This window comes from Lepisosteus platostomus, chromosome 17 (assembly GCF_059453375.1).
Source record: "Lepisosteus platostomus isolate fLepPlt1 chromosome 17, fLepPlt1.hap1, whole genome shotgun sequence".
Lineage (NCBI taxonomy): Eukaryota > Metazoa > Chordata > Actinopteri > Semionotiformes > Lepisosteidae > Lepisosteus > Lepisosteus platostomus.
The window spans coordinates 13,938,132-13,954,063 of NC_142627.1; the positions used below are offsets into that span (position 1 = coordinate 13,938,132).

At 38.5% G+C, this 15,932-nt stretch overlaps 2 protein-coding genes and 1 long non-coding RNA gene across 3 annotated transcripts in view; 1 reads left to right on the forward strand and 2 right to left on the reverse strand.

The window, feature by feature from the left end:
• commd1 (copper metabolism (Murr1) domain containing 1) overlaps window positions 1-6,847 on the reverse strand; it is a 32,696-nt gene extending 25,849 nt beyond the window's left edge. Inside the window, exons 1-2 of the mRNA XM_088609653.1 lie at window positions 6,638-6,847; window positions 2,819-3,100 (exon numbers count right to left, since the gene is read on the reverse strand). Of these exons, the coding sequence (XP_088465779.1) occupies window positions 2,819-3,100; window positions 6,638-6,811 (456 nt within the window). The 5' untranslated portion in view covers window positions 6,812-6,847. The remainder of the gene's footprint in view (window positions 1-2,818; window positions 3,101-6,637) is intronic.
• A 2,837-nt stretch (window positions 6,848-9,684) lies between these two features.
• cct4 (chaperonin containing TCP1, subunit 4 (delta)) lies at window positions 9,685-15,573 on the forward strand. The gene is made up of 14 exons (XM_088609652.1): window positions 9,685-9,992; window positions 10,800-10,852; window positions 10,940-11,029; window positions 11,489-11,597; window positions 11,896-12,038; window positions 12,212-12,333; window positions 12,437-12,569; window positions 12,673-12,812; window positions 12,947-13,043; window positions 13,404-13,514; window positions 13,600-13,730; window positions 14,131-14,365; window positions 14,565-14,678; window positions 15,403-15,573. Exons 1-14 carry the CDS (start codon window positions 9,881-9,883, stop codon window positions 15,415-15,417), a joined length of 1,605 nt encoding a protein of 534 aa, XP_088465778.1. The 5' UTR covers window positions 9,685-9,880; the 3' UTR covers window positions 15,418-15,573.
• LOC148646198 (uncharacterized) lies at window positions 12,945-13,391 on the reverse strand. Its single transcript, XR_015927880.1, has 2 exons — window positions 13,279-13,391; window positions 12,945-13,073 (listed from the first exon to the last, which is right to left on the reverse strand). It is a non-coding gene; the product is annotated as an uncharacterized LOC148646198 (long non-coding RNA).
• Window positions 15,574-15,932: the final 359 nt, after the last annotated feature.

Below are 15,932 nucleotides of genomic sequence, written 5' to 3' on the forward strand. Positions count from 1 at the left end.
ATTTAATATTTTGAAACATCTCAAAAATGTATTACCTCACAAGGTGTTCTAAGATTATGAAACCTAACCCCTGTTATTTGCATTCTTGTCTTGAGAAACCCTTCCTGCTTCAAAGCCCACAAGGGGGACAGCATATTCCACTTTACCCAACATTTTTGTTAATCTTAGATAATAAGTACCTTCAGAGCACTGCTTGTGAAACACCTCACTTTACTCAAACCTCCCCAAAAACTAGACATGTTGAGCCAGAACAGAAAGTTTAAGCTACTCAAAGAGTAAACCATTCACAGATTTCATATCATGTTCTCATTATAAATATTGATATTACACAATTCAGAAACTTAACCGCATCTTCAAATTCTTTACTTTCAGATGCCATTATTTAAAAGTTTATTATTTGTTGAATAGCCCAGTTCACCCTTATCCTCCACATCAGGTATTATCTGAACTACTGTTTATTATCTGTACTCTGATCAGGAGCACCAGAAAAAAACGGATTGAGGAATTTGATATTATTAAGAAATACAATAAATGTAAGATGTAAAAAAATTAAAGTATTTAAAGTGATACTGATTAAGTTTACTTGTTTTATGTTTATTGACTTTATGATCAGGTGTGTTGAGATAATCTATCTATTTATCACACCTGTAGTAAATATCGCTCTGCTCTGTTTCTTCTGGCTATCTGATTGGAGTGGTATATCAAGTTGTAAAATGATTCAAGAGCCACTTTCGGCAATCTTGTTGATACTGTGATAAGGAGATAGTTGTTGTATCAGTGGCTTAACATCAACACCAGAACTTTAACAATTAACTATAAAAGGGCCGTTCCAAATGAAAGCAAAAAAAAAATTGGCATTTTTGACCTCTCCCCTTTATAATTTCAAAAAGGTTTCCATAAACGTGTGCCCATGAAAGAAACAGGAAAAATATGATTTCCGGATCTGGATGACCAGGAGACATTAAGTGCTCAGAGTTGACCAAATTTGATGCCTCTTTCCTACTATAGGGTATCCATACATATCCTTGTCACTTGGTAAACACATGAGGGTCAACAAAGTTGTCAAACTAGGTTGAGGTTATGAGGTTATGTTTTAAACATTTGAACTCAATTACTAAAAAAAGTTAACTTTCTTCTTTTCTTCCTTTTTACATACATTGCGGTCTAGACTCTTATTTACATCTCCTGCAGTTTTTGTGTTGTGCTAACCAGTAGCTAATACAATTGAATAGGGGGCGTCAGGGCAAGTGTATTTTCAGGTCAAACCATGGGCCTCTGAGGCTCAGTTTTTACAGTGAACAAACTTTTATTGAGATTTGTATTATAAACAAAACTGGTACGGTCAACAAGCAATTGATCTCATATGAAATGACCCAAAATAAAATGCCACCCAGCACTATTTCCTCTGAAGACAACAGAGAAGCTCGATATCGGAAGCCTCCTCTGTGGTCAGATTACTTTAGCATTCAAAGAAAAGGCAATGGCCTCACAATGGCCAAAAGCTACAAAGGAAGTTCTTGTCTAGGTGGTGGTGCAAACTTAATCTCTTATTCAAAGTGTGTGCCATAAATTCCATACTCAAAGCTAACACAACACAACAGCAAATAATCTGGTCTCCTAGCAGCTTCTGACACATAGCCAATCAAAAACCTGTTGCCATGCTAGCCTCAGGCCCCCTGAGGATCGAGTTAGGAAAATAGTGCAATGGCATTATGAATCAAGACTGTCCTACCAAATTATCTGCTCAGTGTTTTGAGGGGAAAAACTCCCTGGAGCTTCTATCAGAAGTTCACAGCTACTCAAAGCCAAGTATTGCTCTCTTTGACAAGGAGAACAAAAGAGCAAACTATGACTAAGTCACTGAACGCCCCACAGTTATCAGATGGTTTTCCTGGAGAAACAGAAAAGCTTTTTTGGTCTCTGAAGAGGGAGAGAGCTTTTGCTGTGATTTCCATGACTGGAAAGTCGATTATATTATAAGTTGTCTTATAATATAATCAGCTGCTGTAACCACCCAGAAAAAGGCACTTCAGAAACAATTCTACAGAAATATTATTTGAGAAAATATCTTTTGTATTTCATGTATTGCTTCATCTTGCACATGACAATGGTGGAGGCCTCTTCGCTATCCTGAAAAGCTGTCACTAATCATCGCGTGGTTAATGACAATTGTGTCTGTTGTTGCCTCTTCAGCAAGAAAGAGAGCAACTAAGATCAAAGGGCGTCTTTCCCGTAAACGTGCTGCATCACTTTGAAAGCACTTGTGTTCTTCACAGGACAGGAAGTGAGCGGAACCACAGTGGGTCATTTTTACACGTCAAGCAATATGTAGTGGTCTGAAGGCTTTTGCGCGAACTTAAAAGCCACTGCTCAGTCTGCCCTAAAATCAAGAGTTCTCTTTGGGGTCCAAATCGCAGAGCAACTGATGCCATTGCAATCAGACACAGCTCTTAATTCTATGTATGCTGAACGTAGCCATTACATGGTTAACTAGCCAAATGCATTTGAAAACACATCACAAACCATCATTCAATAATCAGAAAGTCAGGCTTGCATGTGAGGGTCACAGTAACTTGGAGCCCACGCCTGAAGCAGAAGTAATTGCTCTGGCCTAGGTCCACCACAGCTAAACCTCGCCACCATGTCTTCAGTGGGCAAGAGGATACTGGAGCCCCTGGAGAAGATCCCAAACCGGAATCAAACCAAACAGCAGTGCAGCCGCAGGGCCAACTACCACACCACCTTAGTAAGTCGGAACAGAAGCCAGAAAAGACAAAGAAAGGAAAGAAACGGCAACCGTGACCAGAAAGCCCTCTACCTGCCCGGTCCGGCCCAGCTCCAGCTCCACCAGGGCCACGGGCGAGCCGATCCGCTCGGCGTGACGGGACTGCGTCTGCAGGTCCGCCCTCCAGCTCAGGCCGCGCAGGCTGCTCTCCCAGCGGCTCTGCTGGACCAGGCCGTCCCGGATCTTCGGCTTGTGGTTCTTCCAGAACCTGGAGAGGGCGGCCGCCTGCTCCCCGCTCACGCCCCCTGGCTTCCTGGTGTGGGCTGTCAGGAAGGCCTCCAGCTGGGTGAAGTCCATGTCGGCCGAGGCGATGGTCTGAAACGAGGCGACGCGGAGACGGTCAGGGGCCCAGGTCACACCTTCTTGTTTGGGCACCGGCTGTGGCCATCAACAGTTTATTGCTGCCCATCTTGCAAACACACATGCATTTATATCCCTCTTCCACCATAAATCACTTGAGTGTGAAGAGGGTTGATATAAACAAGACAGAGGCTCTGACATTTGGGCTGAGGCTTTCCGAATCCAAAAACCAATGCTTATAGAAACAAAACTAACACAAGCAGAACAGAACATTTTTAAATTGCTTTTTTAAAATGAATGTCGGGCATGAACACCACCTTGCATTTTGCTTATAACAGGTTTTCAGAGAAGAACAATGGCTTCCAATCCATATTCTCCCTATTTATTCTCATTGGAAACTTACTAAGATCCTCTTTTTGTAAGGTAAGGTAAAAAACTAAGACTCCTAATTTTAAACAAATACTATTAATATGCTAATAATATTTTGTATATAAGAGCACTCTTGCTCCACTTCTGGAATATCCTCTGATGTTCTAAGGATGACGCAGAAAACATTGAAAACTAAAGTGAAGAAACCGGAGCTGTTCGTCACTGTGAGTGCTGTGTTGTTTTACAGTGTTAACATCACGTTCACATAAACCAAAAATTGATCCAGATAAGACTCAGCAGAGAACAACGTTTGCATTTTAATGAAGCAGGACTGTGTAGTTTGGTGGTTGGAATAATTTCGGCCTGGATTCATTCACTACTGAGCCCCTCCAGGACGTATTCGAAGCGCCGCTGCTTTACAATTGACTTCTGGCCCAGATTTGACACAGTGCCCTGAAAACTTTCCACTCCAGCTCTCAGGTTGTCCTGTACCCTGTAGCAGAGACATTCTTTAGGCGGTGCACACCAAGACTGCCAGCCAAATACTGTTTGTCCAGAAGTACTGTTTGTCCTGAACTCTTTGATGGGGATGGTTGCATTTGTTGTATTGTTGTGCTGCAAAACAAATTTTCCCTAGGCGATAATGAAGCTTATTGTCACCTGCAATCCTGAACTAAAAGTCCAAAAAGGAAAGTCCAAACAGTTCCCTTTTGTGCAAAAGCATATCTGCTGGAAGAAATAAAAAAACTCTATGACAGTAGATCATAGAGTAAAACTGTACCAGTTGTAATAGTTATTAATCACCGTATTATTTTTGCACTGTTCCCCAAATTACTTTTGCAATATTTTGTCCTGTTGTAAACTTTTCTCTGTTTGCACATTTGCACAGTTTTTGATTACACTGTTCTTGTTATTACACTGTTCTTGTTATTGTGTTACTGTCTATTGTCTTGTCTTCTGTTCTATTTATATACTGCACCTGAGAGACTAATGAGAAACACTTTTCACTATACTATGCACCCGTGTAAGTATAATGACAAATAAAGTTGAATTTAATTGAATAGAATAGATTAAACAAAAACTGCAAATATAATAAGCCTACATTGTTTCTTTGTATCCTATTTTGGATTTATGTCTGTTAAGTGGTTTAAAACAAACTACACTGTACAAATAAGTCTTTTTAGAACTTTCTCAACAATTTGGATCCTTGCTTGCCATTTTATTTTACAAAAGCAGTATATAGATATAGGTGTTGAGAAATGTACTATTGTGTTAGACAACACTGCCCCATGCAGGGAAATCTGAGCAGTGCAGCCTACAGGACAATATTGAAGGACTGAATGTGACCTTCTGCTGCAATCGTAGTCTCACCTCCCTGGTGATTCCAATGAAGCTTTTTGCTGTTATACAGTTGAAAATGAAGTTATTATTTTTTGTTATAATAAACAATAATGGAAATATTAAGTATTACTTAAATAATAATATTATTATTTGCTACTGTTGTTATTATGTGCTACTTTAATAAAAAAAAATAGCTCAAGGCTTTAATTGTGCTGTTAAATTTAATAGAATAGAATAGAATAGAATCAGATTAAAGATGTTTCAACTTTATGATCTAGGGAGTGGCCTGATGGTTAGGGCTACCCTGGACTGTCCAGGGGAGCCTTCTGTGTGAAGTCTGTATTCCCTTCCCATGTCTGGATGGGTTTTAACCAGGTTTCATTTAATCTTTCAAGACATATTGTGATGGTAAAGGGTGTCTTTAAATTGTCCCCTTGCTGGTGTGTGTGGGCCCTTATCAGTTGATGAATGGATGATGAAACAGTCACTTCAGGAAATCCCACAAATATCTTAAGGAATATAAATATCTTACTCAACTTGAGGCCCCACCATTCCAATTAACTGCAGTACTTCAATGCAGCCAGCTCCTAGTAATGAATAATTACTATATTCATTCTTCTGTCAATTTCGGAGGACCTGGTTGTAGCACAATTCTGCAATAAAGCAGGTGATTGGAGGGAACTGAAGCTAATAAGCCCTGCTTTTAGGGTCTCTTCTAATTGAGTTTGTTAATAAAATTGTTGCTACCAATCACCTCCTATTCTTTCAATGGCTTTATAATTGATTTTCCTCTTAAAAATTCATCAGGTGCATGCACTGAATTTACAGAGCCACACTGTGCAAAGAGGAAATGACCAGCTTCCAGTAATGGTCCTCCAATATCTGTTTTAGGGCAGTAATAGATGCTTTTCACTCAGGAGAATTAAAACCTTGATTGCAGTAACTCACTTCATTGTCTTCAGCTAATGCAATATTTCTCAGCCCTACTCCTGTCTCTTCTGATTTCAAACTGGGCTCTTTGTCCATTAGGCTAACTGATCCATAGCTGAGAAACTGAATGCAGTTTAATTGAGCTCCTCACAAGCAAGATGGGGTTATAATTACTATCAACCTGGAACCCGTTCAAGCCTACCCTCATTCAGGTATGTAAGAAATTGCACGCCTGCAGAACACAGAGTGATTTCCACCTGTGCCACCACCGTTAAATGGTCACCTATTAAAAGACAATTAAGGCAACATTGCTGAAGACGCGCTGAGAGACAACTGGACGGAGATTTCTCACAACAGCACATGTGCAACTGAGTATGTTTGAACCCAAAGACCGGGTACAGTCCTTCTCGAGCAAGAAGATTGATTAAAAAGATATCAGTAATTAAGAGTGTAGGTGGAACGGATACTTGAAGATGGGTTTATTCTCCATAAACAGGCCGTTGACGCTAAACTCCAATTCTGAGCATAAAGAGCATTCGTGGCATTTGACAGATCTGAACCTGTATTATTTTATGAGCATCCTCATTGTAAACGTTAAAGTTTTAAGCAGCGATCGAGCAATTTACCCTTTACAATTAAGTTTTAATTACAATTACAAGTGCACTCAATAATAAATCGGGTGACTCAGTACAGCCAGCACCATGCGTTGTTAAATGTCGTTCTTTAAATGACTACTTATTTTAAACACCTTCATGTGTCACTTTCACAAAAAAGATTAATGCGTTTCCAACACTTTATTGCCAAGCCCAGCTGACTCTAGGAATGCCAGAACCTTTCAAAATACTTTTTTTTAAGTACAGGTAGTTAAATGACTTGAATAGTAGGGCTCACAGCGCAAGTCAAGATAGATACCTTCAATAAGCCCTTCATTTTCTCGTGTAGAGCATGGAATTCCTCCTGCGACAAGTCTGGATACAGTTCATTTTTGAGTAGTTCCTCCGTTATTTCAGAATTGTTATAGTAAACGTACTGTGCGATCCCATTCAACAGACCATTCAGAGATTTCGAGCTATCCCCTTCTGCCATGTTTGCAGCCGGTCATGTTACCGCGGTCACGTGATGTGACGGGCAGGAGGCGGTGTTCCTGCCGGCTTCATGAAGCCGTGCGGTATTTCTAATACATGAGGGCTTAGTACCGCACTGCGCGTCTCGCTCAATTCACTGTTTTGCACTGCACATTTTACGAGACATTGTTAGATGGAAGGATTTCTAAAAGTTACAATCCATTTTCGTTCGGGACCGGCTGAAAATGTTTACTGCTATTTATAACCGTACAGTAATTCACAACAGTATGTAACTTTAGTTGCCTTACAAAAAGCCTGAAAAAGCTCCTGGTCTTTCCCCATTAGCTTGAAATGAGGGTGTTTGACTGGTCACTGCCTGCTGAGACATCAGTTCCTTGTCCACAACAACAATATGTGCACCGCCTTGCAATATGTAGTGGTTTTATTTGCAAAAAGAAACATAATGGAAATTATCTTCCAGAACATAAAAAATGCATTGATATAGTGTGCTTATGTGTGTCTCCTATTCTCTGCAACCTTATAGAATAAAGTCTTTTCACCACTGTTTTAATGATAAAGTTTCCATCTCAGTAACATGACAAAGCGTCCACACATTTTATCTGTATAGTTGTATTGGCCTCCAGTGCTCCTGAAAATAATCCAGTATAGGCAGGGTCTAATACTAAAGAGAACAAGCAATAGGCATTAATTACACCTATAACAACAACACAGCATATGATAGAGACTTGCAAGCAGTCGTGGGAGTTTCAGATTCTAGAATTACTCAGAATTACATAGTGCTAACCTAAAAGTCATCATCAAGACTACCCTATAGCCCTTTTCAGAAGGTATAAATAATGGAAATAGATTTGGGGTTAGAAATGTATAATTTACTGGTATACCAACATATACTGTTTTTGCTCAAGTATATGATTATTTTATAACATTTCCAAGTGAACCAAACATTTATCATGAATTGTAAAACGTAGCCTTGGACAGCACGTTTCCCTTTTACAATACCATTACCCTTTTACGTACTATTAGAGCCTTTCCTTTAGCTCGAATGAGATCCCAACGTCTCATATGATTAGGTAGATATACAAGACTGTAATTGTTCTATTTTATTGGTATATTTTTATTTGTAGGCATTTTCTGGTAAAACAACGAGTTAAACTGATCAGTTCAAATGACACTCTTACGTTAATTCATAATATACATATTTCCCTATCTACATTAAACTCGTACATTGACAATAACGTACATGATTGTGTCCTTATAAGTGCGATTTACGACCATTCACAATTGTATTCCATAAAAGGAATTAAATTTGCGATTGCACAGACGTCACACACTATCATAAGGTAGGCGTTTCACACCTCCTGGCTAGGTGGCGCTAGCAGGTGCAATGAGGATTATGCACTTCTTTGTCTAAAGTTCGCTCTAGGTTCTTGTTATGAATTCATGGTTGCTGCGGTGCAGTACCTCTAGACAAGCAGAGCGGCTATGCAGATTTATTTTTGTCTCAAATTTAATTGGAATCAGATAATATAAGTAAAGGAGAAACAGTATGCAAAACAATAACTGAACAAAAAAGACCCAGAACAGAATGTTGTATTTAGTAATGATCATTTACAGTGGGTTAAGAGTTTTACATATACCAATTGTGTTTTTGGAGAATTGGATTTCCATTACAATGGATCATTGTGCTCGACTATTTTGTTTTGTGGATGTCGTATCTACCTATTATTAATTACAGATGAATTATAAATACACGTTCTTTTCCATGTTACTTTTGCCAAATATAAAATAGCATGTAACTTCTTAATTCTAACTTTCACATTGAAATACTTAATTTAAAGTTAAGAATCTACCCTCTTTGTTTAACAATTGCCCCATTAACCAAATATTATTATCATGTCTGCAAGAATATCTTTTATTTTTGTACTTAATGTCTTTTTAATTCCATATATAGTACGTATGTGGAGAGAAATTATTTTTATTATCTTGAAATTTAATATATAAGATCTGCCTGTGAAAGCTGGATAACTTTATTAGGATTTTACTTATATAAAAATTACAATTTAAGAGAAAGTTGTGATCACCTATAATAATCAAGTTCTATGTTTGTTTTTAAAATTTCTAATCAAGTTGATGTTATATTTGAGGTGTAGAAATCTAAAAGGTTCACTCAACCTTGGTTTTTGGACTTAACGTTACATAACGTTGTTTATTCTTCCAGATAAAATTATAAAGTAATTTGTCAAAATCATCACTAATATGTTCAGGAACATCCAGTAAAAGTGAAGCATAAACAAAAAGAGAAATGCCCACTAAGGACTAGATAGCAATAAAGGATTGAAACCTTTTTTTCCCCGTTTTGTTTACAATGGGCGAAAAATTCAATTTACAATTTTTCTTCTTTAAATACCCAGGTATATCAAACCACTTTCTTTACAGGAGTTTTATAAATTGTTCCTAATTCAGACTTTTAAGGTGAAATAATTCACATTTGTCAATATTTAAAAATCAGGCTGAATCATATGAAAACTGCATTAGCCAGCTATCCGCTGGCCGTGCAGACTCTTCAGCTTGTCGATACATGAGATGTGATGGTTTTTTTCCTCCGTAACACTGCGTGCAGAGAAAGCTACCCTTAACTCAAGCGCCACACCCTCTTTGAAATGAAAATATTCCGCTCACAATGGCACCTTTTATGGCTAATAATATATAGTACAAACTAAATCAAAGAAGAGAATGGGAATACAACATTTTCATAAACCTATTCATAGAAATAGCAGGGTATACTTACCTTAACATCTTAGTTAAAGGAATAAACGTTTATAAATATAATCGGCAATTACATAAGCAGCACTTTGACGCAACATTCATGCGACGAGAAAACGGGGGAGGGTCCTTCTCTTCAGTTGTCGCACTCGGCTTGTCTGGAAGGTTCTGTTACTGGCAAACTGACGTTTTACATTCATTCAGAGACGAGTTCGTATCTGAATCCATCCGAGTTCAGGAATCATTATTTCGGTTCGAAACTGATCCATTTCCCTCTGGAAGACTTTAACAGCATTTAGGACAAAATATGCCCGAAGCCGCTGTACTAAAAGACTCCAGTGGTAAAAGCAAAGGAGGCGCCTTTGTGGATCGTGACAAGCCAGCGCAGATTCGTTTCAGTAACATCTCTGCAGGGAAAGGTAAAATATTTCTTTTTAACAGTTTCTTTATCGGAGGTTTTATTGGAATCGCTTGGCTTGGAGACCGAAGGAGGCCGTCAAGACGTGCGAAGATGGCTGTGGTGCTAAATGGAGCTTCTTCCTATATACACTTTGATTTGAAATGAATGAAATGCTCATTTGAATATAATCGGGTCAGTTGTAATGTAGAATAGCAATGTAGCTCGTCGATGTTGAGGAGGTATTGCGTGCAGAAGAGCTTTTTTAGATGAAGTCTGTATTGAAAGCAGGGCCACGCTATGACTGAGTGACGATGACGGTGCTTGTATTGTAGTCCATAAATGGTGTCTTCATGTGCAGCATGAGAGAGCAGTTTTTTCCTGTAAGACTAAGATCCTGAAAAAAGTGCTAAATACCAGAAGTGCAAGAGAGAATCAGTGATTATATCTCAATGACCCTGTTCAGATTTGCCATCGCACCTAAACGACTAAGGATTTTGTGGCTTTCTGTTTTTAGACATCAGTGTGCATCTCTTAGCGAAAGGAATAAGACGTGCAATCATGCAAGCATGATGAGTTATGGTTGGATTTATACCTACTGTCCTTATCGCCAGTGCCTTTAGTTTTACAAATTGTAACCGCACACTTAAGATGTATATTGCCACAATGAGAATACATTATATCACAGCTCATTGGGGGAAATGGGATGCGATAGGATTAGCCCTTTAACACTGCAAAGCTTGCGTGTATAGTATTCGAGTATAGTGTGTACTGTATATACATTAATAGTGCAGTGTCACAACAATGGTGTTCTTGTTCTGTTTGACAGCTGTTGCAGATGCCATCAGAACCAGCCTTGGGCCCAAGGGCATGGATAAAATGGTGAGTGTTTTTCTCAAATTTAATCATACCTTAAATTTGGTTTATTTTCCCACTGATGCTGATCTGTGTTTTCAAATGATCCTATAGATTCAAGATGGAAAGGGTGATGTAACCATTACCAATGATGGAGCCACCATCCTCAAACAAATGCAGGTTCTTCACCCAGCTGCTAAAATGGTAAGTACAGTATTGGCAAAAGATGACTTGATGTACTTTAATTGGTTGTTAAGAAGTACATGTACATTAATGATGAATTCATTCTGTTAAAAATGTGGATTTAAGTATTTAGCTCAAAGCAACACCATTTTACAGAAATTTTAAGCATCTTGAATACAACAATTGTATTTTTAACAGTAGTGTAAGTTTTCATGTAACATTTTAAAACGCTCAAGAAATTTGGCAGTTAAATATTAATGCATAAAAAAAACACTGATAATATGACCAAAACAGCCTTGATAGAGTTCCTTTTTCCGCTGTGTGAAATTGTTTATATCAAACTTCAATTGAACTTAGAGAGGCATTTGCTTTAGGGTGATCTAAATCAGTTTTGGTAATATCACTTGCTTTATCAAATTGCTTCTGTTGCCTTCTAAGTTCATGGCCAGCAGTTAACCTAAACTCCTTTGCTTACTCCAGCTGGTGGAGCTCTCCAAAGCTCAGGACATTGAAGCTGGTGATGGGACAACTTCTGTTGTGGTGATTGCAGGTGCTCTTTTGGATGCTTGTGCTAAACTGCTTCAGAAAGGTAAAGAATTTCCATCTTGTTTTTTGGAGTCAGTTATATTTTTTTAGTTTTCTAACCAGAATAAGTCAACTAGAATAAGTCCACAACCAGGAGAATACCCATTTGTACATTAAGGCATTTACTGGAGTAAATAATGTGATTAGGCTTGCATCAGAGTACAATAACATCCCACCTGGAATTTGTTTCCACATCTCTCTGATCCACAGTTCAGAGCTCTAATCACTAGTCTGCATTGCCACAAGTGTATGGTAAGTGTTGTCTATTTTTATTAATGGAATTTTCTGTGATTTTGTTGCAGGAATCCATCCTACCATTATTTCGGAATCTTTCCAGAAAGCTGTGGAGAAGGGTGTTGAGGTTCTGACAGCCATGAGCCAGCCTGTGGAACTGAGTGACAGAGAGTCTTTGTTGAACAGTGCCACTACGTCACTGTGCTCCAAGGTAAATCATTTCAAAATCTTCTACGATAAAGGAATTATAAAATGTTCAGTCATCACATAATAGTTTCTACTAGGAATGCCCTTTTGAAGTGCAAGATGAAATGTAACTATTTTTATAGTCTAAATGACTGGACATTTCAGTTGAATATCTTTTTTTGTTTTATCCCTGTCCAGGTTGTGTCCCAGTACTCCAGTCTGCTGGCACCAATGAGTGTTGATGCTGTGATGAAGGTGATTGATCCATCTACGGCCACGGGGGTTGATCTCCACGACATTAAAATTGTGAAGAAATTGGGGTGAGTTGACAAACTGCAGTAGCTGTGCTTTTGATGGGGAAATACATCTATGGGTGTAACAAGAAATTGTCAGAATGGAAATTAACAAAGTTTTTATTTACAGGGGAACCATTGATGACTGTGAGTTGGTTGATGGACTTGTGCTTACGCAGAAAGTAGCAAACTCTGGTGTCTCTCGCGTCGAAAAGGCAAAGATTGGTCTTATTCAGTTCTGCTTATCTCCTCCAAAGACGGATGTAAGTTTAAATTTTTCAATACTACAGTAATTGGCGTTGTGGAAGGACTATGTAGTTGTGAAGTCAGATGGTGTACTGACATTGACCTGTTTTTGTCTGCTAGATGGATAATCAGATTGTTGTGTCTGACTATGCCCAAATGGACAGAGTGCTACGTGAGGAGAGAGCTTATATCCTCAACTTGGTGAAGCAAATCAAAAAGGCTGGATGCAATGTGTTGCTCATTCAGAAATCTATTTTAAGGTAAAGTTCATATCCATTTGCAATATAAATCCATTTTGTATTATTCTTGTTCTACTGCAGCTTTGTTCTGTTTTTTTTCTTGTAGGTATTGTGAATTAATAGTTTATTAATGATAATTTAAAATATAATTCCAGGGATGCACTGAGTGACTTGGCTCTTCATTTCCTAAACAAGATGAAGATAATGGTTGTTAAAGATATCGAAAGAGAAGATATTGAATTCATCTGCAAGGTAAAGAGATAAATTATATTTTATTCCATGCTGAAAAAAAGAAGAAAGAGAACACAACGTTTCGGCCGTGGAGCCTTCTTCAGGTGTGGACACCTGACACCTGAAGAAGGCTCCACGGCCGAAACGTTGTGTTCTCTTTCTTCTTTTTTTCAGCATGGAATAAACCTATTACTTGTTCCTTTGCAGCCTACGCATGCTGACGCAGCTACCCACCTGAATTATATTTTATGTCAACATCTTGTTAGCATTTCTGAACTGAAAATGGTTAATTATGATCTAACTTTTGTCTGCTACAGTTATACTGTTTTCTTTGAAGGAATTCTTTACCACCATAGATATATTTTGTATTTGTGATTGCAGACTATTGGAAATAAACCTGTGGCCCACATAGACCAATTCACAGCAGATATGCTGGGCTCTGCAGAGCTGGCTGAAGAAGTGAGCTTGGATGGGTCTGGCAAGCTTGTCAAAGTAAGTCATTTGAATGTCAGCATACTTTTTGAAGAAATGTGCTTTTTAGATGAAGCAAAGAGACTTAACATGATTTGTTATACAGATTACTGGCTGCGCAAGCCCCGGAAAAACTGTCACCATAGTGGTGCGTGGATCCAACAAGCTTGTGATTGAGGAAGCGGAGCGCTCCATCCACGATGCCCTCTGTGTGATCCGCTGCCTAGTGAAGAAAAGGTATTGCTACAATTTCAGTGTGGGTGCTTTCTACACCAAAGTAAGGTTGGAGTGCCCTAATTGAAAAATGGTTTGTGTCAGACGCCTTATTGACTGGCGAAGTTGTGAAGAACTTCATTTAAAATAAGTGACTTTTTTAAAAAAATACCCAGTGCCAGTGTTGTTTAATAATTCTGCATGCTGTAAAGATAGGTCATATCATACATAAAAAAAATAGGAAAGGGGGAAAAAATGTATCGACTAACAGCTAAATTACTGGTATGTGGCTTTGTATGGAATAAACTGCTTCTAGATTTACTACATCATATAAGCAGTTTTTAAAATTATTAATTAATTGTTTTACCTTGAGCATGAGCTCCTGAATGTTGGACCCTAACCTTACCCTGCCATCCCTTCACAGGGCCTTGATTGCTGGGGGAGGCGCTCCAGAGATTGAGCTGGCTCTGCGCCTGGCTGAATATGCCCGCACGCTGAGTGGCATGGAGGCCTACTGTGTCCGTGCTTTTGGCGATGCTCTGGAGGTCATTCCCTCCACGCTGGCAGAGAATGCCGGGCTCAACCCTATCTCCACTGTCACAGAGCTGAGGAATCGGCATGCGCAGGGAGAGAGGACAACCGGCATCAATGTCCGAAAGGTAAGCTTCCTTCTTCAAGTGTAAGGGGACCGGGAAGAATAAGGGTTTTGCTGCAACTTTTCATCAGGCAAAGGTGCCACAAAAATAACGCACAAGATTTTGGTTCTAAATGTTGTTTACAATGTACTGAAGGAGTTTATTTTTGCAACTCAAAAGTTTTAGCAGGTCTGATTGAGGGAGTCCTCTGTTTTTTCCACAGGGTGGCATTTCCAACATCTTGGAGGAGCTGGTGGTGCAGCCATTGCTGGTGTCAATCAGCGCCCTGACTCTGGCCACTGAAACTGTGCGGAGTATTCTCAAGATTGACGACGTGGTAAGGGTCCTTAGTACGAGAGCTCCTGCTCTGACCAGTGCTGAAAGCTTGTTGGGGGATAAATGTGGGATGAAGACTCTAAATAAGAAAAGAGAATTTGATGCACTTTTAATAATTAATTAATTTTAATAGGCAAGCTGATGCCACATCCTAACTTGCTGATTGATGCCTTTCTAACTCCTGAATCGCCATCAGTACAGCACTTCTGCAGTGATTCTTTATAATGTAACTAGAAGCTGTATATTAGCTTTCAGTAATGCTAAGACCTATAGTTAAAAAAAAATCAGATATTTACTAAAGAGATGGATGCATGTACTAAACACTTTTTCAGTGAGTTATAAACTTTTTGTTTTATAATTTAAACTGTGTTAAATATTTGTGTGTTTTGTTTATGGTGCACTGATCACAGGTTTCTGACAAATAGCCAGTTTCGTTTTGTGTCCATATTGAATATTTAAGCAGACGACTTCTGTAATGGAAATACTCTGTAATGTGATTGATATTTAATTTTACTGTGAAGTTGTTGAGATTTCTTAAAATAGTTACTTCAAGACATTGCTTGTAGTTAACTTGGATAAAGTGCAGTAAAATATTGTTGATGACTTTAACATTATAGTATAAACTTAAATCAGTTAAAGGTTTTTATAAGATCTGTATTAGATTGTGCAGAGTATTTAAGCACTATGTTATAAGTAAAATCTCAAACTGAAATATTCTTTTTCAGCTGAACACTCGGTGAAGTCCTCTTCTGTGGATTCGAGAAAGGTCAAAACGTCCTGGCCCTTCGTACAGACAAGGCCTTGATTTAATGTAGTGAGCCTGCAGACCAATGTCACATATGTAGTCTGTTAATCTGTACTTGTTAACTAATTTAATAAATCTTTTGAGATCAAAATGTTTGCCTTTTTTTAGCAAAAATATTATTTGGTTGCAGCTTTTGATTACCAGTGTGGTATCAGTTTGATTTTAAAATGGTGGACCTTTGTCTTACTTTGCGTTGTATTAAAACATGTTTGATCTTGCATTATTCTTCATTTAAGCTTTACATGAGCATAACACATTGGTTTAAATGTTTCATCCATGTCCACACATAAAAGAAACTTAGATTCATTGGTAAAAGTAAGCTTTTTACAGATTGCCATTTCTCAAATTGCCTCTTGGACTGTCAGGGGATCAAGAGCAATTAAAACAGCTCATCTGTTTGTTTGAAAAACACCTTGAGATGTTTTTTCCAAAAATGGAATTGTAAAAGAC

Bases quoted from the DNA above. Each gene is read 5' to 3' on its own strand.
- cct4 (XM_088609652.1), top strand. From the start codon at position 9,881: ATGCCCGAAGCCGCTGTACTAAAAGACTCCAGTGGTAAAAGCAAAGGA. The intron at 11,030-11,488 runs GTAAGTACAGTA...TGCTTACTCCAG, and splicing joins TTCACCCAGCTGCTAAAATG to CTGGTGGAGCTCTCCAAAGC. The intron at 12,570-12,672 runs GTAAGTTTAAAT...TTTGTCTGCTAG, and splicing joins TATCTCCTCCAAAGACGGAT to ATGGATAATCAGATTGTTGT.